At 66.9% G+C, this 7,456-nt stretch overlaps 1 protein-coding gene across 1 annotated transcript in view; it reads left to right on the forward strand.

The window, feature by feature from the left end:
- LAMA5 (laminin subunit alpha 5) overlaps positions 1-7,456 on the forward strand; it is a 45,901-nt gene that overhangs the window by 30,688 nt on the left and 7,757 nt on the right. The window contains exons 36-56 of the mRNA XM_015567674.1: positions 1-88; positions 235-375; positions 583-744; positions 889-990; positions 1,082-1,165; positions 1,844-2,074; positions 2,380-2,493; positions 2,620-2,729; positions 2,856-2,963; positions 3,061-3,275; positions 3,677-3,777; positions 4,009-4,189; positions 4,294-4,443; positions 4,782-4,933; positions 5,000-5,110; positions 5,295-5,406; positions 5,976-6,140; positions 6,266-6,462; positions 6,654-6,770; positions 6,912-7,066; positions 7,276-7,417. The exon at positions 1-88 is cut by the window's left edge and continues 1 nt beyond it. Of these exons, the coding sequence (XP_015423160.1) occupies positions 1-88; positions 235-375; positions 583-744; positions 889-990; positions 1,082-1,165; positions 1,844-2,074; positions 2,380-2,493; positions 2,620-2,729; positions 2,856-2,963; positions 3,061-3,275; positions 3,677-3,777; positions 4,009-4,189; positions 4,294-4,443; positions 4,782-4,933; positions 5,000-5,110; positions 5,295-5,406; positions 5,976-6,140; positions 6,266-6,462; positions 6,654-6,770; positions 6,912-7,066; positions 7,276-7,417 (2,938 nt within the window). The remainder of the gene's footprint in view (positions 89-234; positions 376-582; positions 745-888; positions 991-1,081; positions 1,166-1,843; positions 2,075-2,379; positions 2,494-2,619; positions 2,730-2,855; positions 2,964-3,060; positions 3,276-3,676; positions 3,778-4,008; positions 4,190-4,293; positions 4,444-4,781; positions 4,934-4,999; positions 5,111-5,294; positions 5,407-5,975; positions 6,141-6,265; positions 6,463-6,653; positions 6,771-6,911; positions 7,067-7,275; positions 7,418-7,456) is intronic.

Raw genomic sequence — 7,456 nt, forward strand, 5'->3', positions numbered from 1 at the left:
CTACCCCAGCTGCCGCCCCTGTGACTGCCACCCGGCCGGCTCTGCGCCAGGCGTGTGTGACCCCCTCACGGGCCAGTGTCACTGCAAGGTGAGGGACAGGAGGCTGCGGGGGCAGGGCGGGCTCCCCAGAAGCTTTTGGGAGAGTGGCCCGTTGGCAAGGGGTTGACAGTGAGCCGAGGCGGCTGAGGGCCAGGACATCGCTGGCCAACCGCCTTGCCCTGGCCTCCTGCCCAGGAGAACGTTCAGGGCCCCCGATGTGACCAGTGCCGCCTGGGAACCTTCTCCCTGGACGCTGCCAACCCCAAAGGCTGCACCCGCTGCTTCTGCTTCGGTGCCACGGAGCGCTGCGGGAGCTCCGTCCACACCCGCCAGGAGGTGCGTGAGCAGGGCCGCCAGAGGCTCCCCACTTCCGGGAGGGCACATGCTGCCCCCACCGCGGGTTTGCAGTGTGGGGTGGGCCCTGTGACATGTGGGGGCTCACGGGGTGCCCCGCCCGTGCGCCCACAGTTGGCGGGTTTGCAGTGTGGGGTGGGCCCTGTGACATGTGGGGGCTCATGGGGTGCCCCGCCTGTGTGCCCACAGTTCGTGGACATGGAGGGCTGGATGCTGCTGAGCAGTGACCGGCAAGTGGTGCCCCACGAGCTGCGGGCGGAGACGGGGCTGCTCCACGCGGATCTGCAGCATGTCCCCGAGACCATCCCGGAGCTGTACTGGCACGCACCGCCCTCCTACCTGGGGGACCGGGTGAGCGGGCACATCGGGCTCAGGAGGGTGCCGTGTCCTGGGAGGCGTGGGGGCTCCAAGAACCCGCAGGACCAGCACAGTGTTGCTCAAGACGCTGGCTGTGGCAAGGGCCTGGCAGGTCACACTCCTCGGTCCCCTCTCCAGGTGTCGTCCTACGGGGGGACGCTCCGCTATGAGCTGCACGCGGAGAGCCAGCGGGGAGACGTGTTCCTCCCTACAGAGAGCAGGCCAGACGTGCTGCTGCAGGTGGCTGCCGGGGCGGTGGGGCGGGTGGGGGCGGGCACAGCCGAGCCAGGACAGTGGGCAGCCCTGACCACGCATGTGCCCACCTCCCCAGGGCAACCAGATGAGCATCATGTTCCTGGAGCCGGGACACTCGGCGCCCGGGCACGTGCACCAGGGGCGGCTGCAGCTGGTGGAAGTGAGTGGAGCTGGCTGGAGCCCACGTCCCTTCAGAACCCAGTGGGGCCCAGAAAAGGCCAAAGGGGCCAGGACTGCTGTGCCCACTCGTGTTGGAAGGTGGTCCGGGAGCAGGACAGGGCTGGTCCCACGCTCGCTTTTGTGGTTGCCCGTGGGCAGCGCGCCCAGCCCCTGCTGGCCCCTCATCCCTGCTCACAGCTGGGCCCTGTGTGTGTCTTTGCCCACTTCTCTCGGCCTGTCTATCCTCTGGGAGGAGCTCTGAGTGATTCCTGTCTTTGGAGACATGGCCGTTGCCGCCCAGCGGCCAGCTCACCTGTCTTTGCTAAGATGTCTTCTGAAGAACGGTTCTGACACTTTCTGTGCTCAGATTCATGGGTTTCTCATTGGCAGTTGTTATTGTTGTGTCTCTCTTAAGGAAGTATTTGTCTCTCTGAGATCAGGAACACGCACATATGTTTTCTCTAAAAGCTTAAACTACCTTTGTGTGTTTAAAATCTCACGTGCCCAAGCTGGCTTTTGTGCATGGCGAGGTAGGGACCGGCGCTACTTCCCCCAGGATGGGTGGTTCCAGCTTCGAGTGTAACCGCCTCCTGCCCCACATGACCTGGGAGCCCGTCCCCACGGGAGGGTGTGTTCTGGGCTCCTGGTCTGCCCCCCTGAGACTGTGGTGGCCCTGCAGGGTAACTTCCGGCACACGGAGACCCACAGCGCCGTGTCCCGCGAGGAGCTCATGATGGTGCTGGCCGGCCTGCAGCAGCTGCAGATCCGCGCCCTCTTCTCCAAGTTCTCCAGGGCCGTCTCCCTGGGCAAGGTGGCACTGGAGGTGGCCAGCAAGATGGGCGGGGGACCTCTGGCCAGCAATGTGGAGCTGTGCATGTGCCCGGCCAATTACCTCGGGGACTCGTGCCAGGTGAGGTGGGGAGGGGCAGGCACCGTCAGTCTGCCCCACCCACGCACATCTGCCCCCCACCCCCACGTCCACTCTTGCCTTCCATCCCCATTGGTGTCACTAACCCTTCTCTCCACCCGCTGGTGTCACCCTCCAAGCACCCCGACCTTCCCGCTGCAGGCTGAGCCAGCCACTTGCTCATCTGTCTGCTAGTCTACTGTTACCCCGTGTCCCTGCCAGCCCCTGACCATCCACTGCCCTGTCCACCGCTGGTCTGAATCTGACCTGTGAGCCTCCTTTCCTGACCACCGATGCCCCCCCCCCAGGAATGTGCCCCTGGCTACTACCGAGACATCAAAGGTCTCTTTCTGGGTCGCTGCATCCCCTGTCAGTGCCATGGCCACTCAGACCTCTGCATCCCAGGCGTGGGCACCTGCATGGTGAGTGGGACTCGGTGGAGGGAGCCACGGGGGACCTGTGGGTCAGCGCCCTGGGCACGGCCCCCAGCCGGGTTGGGGTGGGAACTGGGGCCTCCACCGTCAGCGCTGACCTGTCCCTCCGCCCAGGACTGCCAGCACAACACCGAGGGCGACCACTGTGAGCGCTGCCAGGCTGGCTTCGTGCGCATTGGGACAGAGGACCCTGCAGCCCCCTGCGTCAGCTGCCCCTGCCCGGTGTCGCCTGTTGATATTATTGGTATTTCATAATTTGGGGAAAAACGGAGTCGGCACTGGCCCCCGGGAGGTCCCGGCGACGGCGGTGGCCCAGCCTGGATACGCAGGTGCTCCCGCGGGGTGTGCAGGTGCGTGACAACCCTCCGTTTTTGTAGCTTCGCGGTGGGCTGCGTCTTTCCAGGCGGCCGCCCCCAGTGTCTCTGCAAACCCGGCTACGCAGGAGCCTCCTGTGAGCGGTGAGCCTGGCAGGACCGGCTGGGGGCAAGCTGGGCTGGGGGTGGGGGCGGGACTCGAGCACGGCCACACCGGCTGCTGACCCCGCCCTCATCTCAGGTGTGCCCCTGGCTTCTTCGGCAACCCGCTGGTGCTGGGCAGCTCATGCCAGCCCTGCAACTGCAGCGGCAACGGGGACCCCAACATGATCTTCAAGGACTGCGACCCCCTGACGGGCGCTTGCCACAGCTGCCTGCGCCACACCACTGGGCCCCACTGCGAGACCTGCGCCCCGGGCTTCTATGGCAACGCCCTGCTGCCTGGCAACTGCACCCGTAGGCGCCAGGGGAGAAGTGGTCCAGTGTGTGTGGGGGCGATGCTGGGTGTCCCCTGGGAGCAGGCTGTGTCCCCTGCTGGGCCCAGCAGGAAGAGGGTGGACCCAGCCAGTCCTCCCCCATGTGACCCAGGGCAGCTTGGGGCCTGGCCTCGGCCGAGGCCTCCCGTGAGGCTCCTGCCAGGCCTGGCTGAGCCTGGGCTGCAGGGGAGGAGGGCAGAGTGGGACGGAAGCAGCAGCTGTGTGATGGGAGCGAGGGCCTGGCCATCTGGGGTGGCCTGGAGCAGGGGTGGAGGAGGTGGGTACAAAGTGAGGTCCCGGGGTTCCCGTGGGGGCAGGAGATGGAGGGGCAGGAGGAAGCTTGGCGCGGGGAGGGCTGCTGTCACAGCCCATCTTCTACAGGGTGCGACTGCTCCCCGTGTGGGACCGAGGCCTGTGACCCCCATAGCGGGTACTGCCTGTGCAAGGCAGGTGTGACAGGACCTCGCTGCGACCGCTGTCAGGTAGGGCTGCCTGAGAGGGGCAAGCCTTGTTGTATGAGGGTGGAGTCTTGGGACTGGAGGTGGGCCTGGGGCTGCAGGGGTGGGGCCTGGGGACTGGAGGGGCGGGCCTGGGGTGGGGCCTCAGGGCTGAAGGCGGGCCTGGGTTGCCAGGGCAGAAACTTAAGGTTGAAGGAGGGGAGGAAGCCGGGTCTTGAGGGCTGGGCAGAGCTGTGACCACACCTGTGCCTGCAGGAAGGACACTTCGGCTTCGAGGGCTGCGGGGGCTGCCGCCCGTGCGCCTGTGGACCAGCCTCCAAGGGCTCTGAGTGCCACCCCCAGAGTGGACAGTGTCATTGCTGGCCAGGGGCCGGGGGGCTCCAGTGCCGAGAATGTGCCCCCGGCCACTGGGGGCTCCCCGAGCAGGGCTGCCGGCGTGAGTGCGACAGGCCGGGCTCCCTGGGGTGGGGCGCCTCAGGGTGGCGGGACCCAGGTCCCTCTGCCAGCCACACACCCTGTCCTACCCCACCCCCGCCCCAGGCTGCCAGTGCCAGGAGGGCCACTGTGACGTGCATACGGGCCGCTGCACGTGTCCCCCTGGGCTCAGCGGGGAGCGCTGTGACACCTGTAGCCACCAGCATCAGGTGCTGGTGCCTGGCGGTCCTGGGAGCGGTGGCGTGCACTGCGAAGGTGAGTCCCCACACTCACCTCCACCCATCTGACCACACCCGTCTCACCCCAGCTTGGCACTGCCCTGGTGACCCCAGCACTAACTTGAACTTGCAGAGGAGTCCTGTGGCCTCAAATTTCCCTCTCAGTTTTCTGAGGGACCCCACACCTGTCCTTCTATTGACCTCGGACCCCCTCCCAGTGAGACCTCTGGCCCTCAAGCATTGTCCCTGTAGCCCAGCTCAGTGCCCCCATGCCAATTCCATGACCCCTGGCTGACCCATCCCCACCACGTGGACCCGAGACCTCCCTGCCCATGGCCACCCCACGCCCTGCACTGACCTGCCGCCTGCCCGCAGTGTGTGACCACTGTGTGGTCCTGCTCCTGGACGACCTGGAGCGGGCCGGCACCCTCCTCCCCGCCATCCGGGAGCAGCTGCGAGGCGTCAACACCAGCTCCCTGGCCTGGGCCCGGCTGCACAGGCTGAATGCCTCCATCTCGGACCTGCAGGTACTGAGCTGTGGCCCCTGGCCTCCGCAGCCCGGGCGGCAGGCCCTCACTGTCCCTTCCCCCCAGAGCCAGCTCCGGAGCCCCGCAGGCCCCCGCCATGAGACCGCACGGCAGCTGGAGACACTGGAGAGACAGAGCGAGAGTCTCGGGCAGGACGCCCAGCGGATGGACAGCCAGGCAGGCCCCGAGGCCCCTCCCCTTCAGCAGACTCCTCCCATAGGCCCCTCTCCCTGAGCCCCAAACCATCCATTGTCACTCCTGAGCCTCAGCTCGGGCCCAAGGCTACTCCCCAGGCCCCTGGCCTTTCCCCACACCCTCCAGCCAGCAGAGGCTGTGGGCTGATGGCGTACTGTGTCCACAGGCCACAGGGGCCCGAGTCAGGGCTGGACAGCTGCTGGACGGCACAGAGGCCACACTGGGCCGGGCACAGGCGCTGCTGAAGGCCATCCTGGCCCTGGACCGAACCCTGAGCGGTAGGGGCTGGCCCAGGCAGGCGGGGCAGCGGGTGAGCAGACGATGCTCAAGGCTCAGAGCAGGGTCTGCCTCCAGGCGGCTCGACCTTGAGGAGCCGGCAGTGTCCAGACGCTTCAGCGGGGAGATGGTGCTCCCCCAGGGAACAGCAGGGCGGTCGGGAGGTGGGAGCAGTGGCGGGTGTGGCCAGAGCGCGAGGGCGGGTGGACACTGCAGAACGGGCCTGAGCAGCCCTCACAGGCACCCTATCTCTCTGGGAAAACTCGATGGTGCGCACCATCACTACAAACGGAAATGCAACACCAAGAAGAGATCAGAGGGGACCTAGTCCAGCCCGAGAGTCCGGGAGAAGTGCAGTCAGCTGAGCGCTGGACCGGAGGAGGGATTGGCCAAGGGCGTGGCTGAGCAGAGGGATGGGGCTGTGGGGCTGTGGAGTGAGGGGTGTGGGCCAGAGGGCCAGGCTGGCAGGGAGCTTCCTGGGATGTGCTGATGATGCCAGGGCAGGGCCTCGGCCTGGAGCCAGTGGGCCGAGGTCTGCCCTGGGCTTGACGGCGCCTTCTCAAACGCTCAGAGCTGATGACAGACCACCTGTCGCCGGGCAATGCCTCCGCCCCATCCGGGGAGCAGCTGCGTCAGACACTGGCCAAGGTGGACCGCCTGCTCGGGGAAATGCGGGCCCGTGACCTGGGGGCCCCGCGGGCAGTGGCCGAGGCCGAGCTGGATGAGGCCCAGAGACGTGAGTGGTCGGCCCACAGGGCAGCAGTGGGGAGGGAGGGGCGAGGACTCAGCCAGAAGTCCCGGGGCTGAGGTCAGCATGGAGTGGTCACTGCCCAAGTGACCATCCTGTATTGGGTCTGCCAGTGCTGGCCCGCGTGCAGGAGCAGCTGACCAGCCGCTGGGAGGGGAACCAGGCGCTGGCTGCCCGCACGCGTGACCAGCTGGCCCAGCATGAGGCTGGCCTCATGGACTTGCGAGAAGCCCTGAACCGGGCAGTGAGCACCACACGGGAGGCCGAGGAACTCAACAGCCGCAACCAGGAGCGCCTGGAGGAGGCCCTGGTGCGGAACCCCCCTCCCTCCCCCTCCTTTACTCCCCTCACTTCCTCTCACCCTTTCACCCTCCCTGCCCTGAAGCCCCACCTCTCCCATCACCTTCCTTCACCCCCTCAGCCCTCACCCCATTACCCACCCCCTCACCCCATCCTGCCTCTGTGTTTCTGTCCCCTCCTGTTCACTCCTCATCCCTCCAGCACTGGAAGCAGGAGCTGCTCCGTGACAATGCCACTCTGAGGGACACGCTGCAGGCTGCCAGCGATACCCTGGCCCGGGTCTCTGAGCTTCTGCACGGCATGGACCGGGCCAAGGAGGTGAGCACTGCCCCTCCCAGGCCGTACCCCAGGCAAGGTTGGACGAGTGTGCATGCAGAGTGTGACCCCTGGGGTCCCAGATCAGGATAGCGAGAGGGGCTTGGTGGGGACAAGGGTCTCACCAAGCCCCTCTGCCCCCAGGAGTATGAGCACCTGGCTGCCAGCCTCGATGGGGCCTGGACACCGTTGCTGGAGAAGATACGTGCCTTCTCCCCGGCCAGTGGCAAGGTGGACCTGGTGGAGGCTGCTGAGGCCCACGCGCGGCAGCTGGACCAGCTGGCGCACAACCTCTCCAGGTGCGGGGCCCAACGAGGGGGGCCCTAAGGACACAGTCAGGTCCCTGCCAGGGTAGTCAAGGCCTCCAGGGGGCACAGTTGGTCCGGGGGATCCTAGAGGGAGAAGTCACTGTCCTCACAGGAGGCCGGCCCCACAGGCAGGCTGGCCTAGCAACTGATGGTGGGGCCCATGTGCTGGCCTGAGGATAGCTGGGCCCCACCCTCCACAGCATCATCCGTGGAGTCAACCAGGACCGGTTCATCCAGCGGGCCATCGAGGCCGCCAACGCCTACAGCAGCATCCTGCGGGCTGTGCAGGCCGCCGAGGGTGCAGCCGGCCAGGCACTGCAGCAGGCCGGCCACACGGGGGGGGTGAGGCCCTGGCCCTGGCGCTGCCCCTGGCACAGCGCC

Source organism: Myotis davidii, unplaced genomic scaffold (genome assembly GCF_000327345.1).
Source record: "Myotis davidii unplaced genomic scaffold, ASM32734v1 scaffold244, whole genome shotgun sequence".
NCBI lineage: Eukaryota > Metazoa > Chordata > Mammalia > Chiroptera > Vespertilionidae > Myotis > Myotis davidii.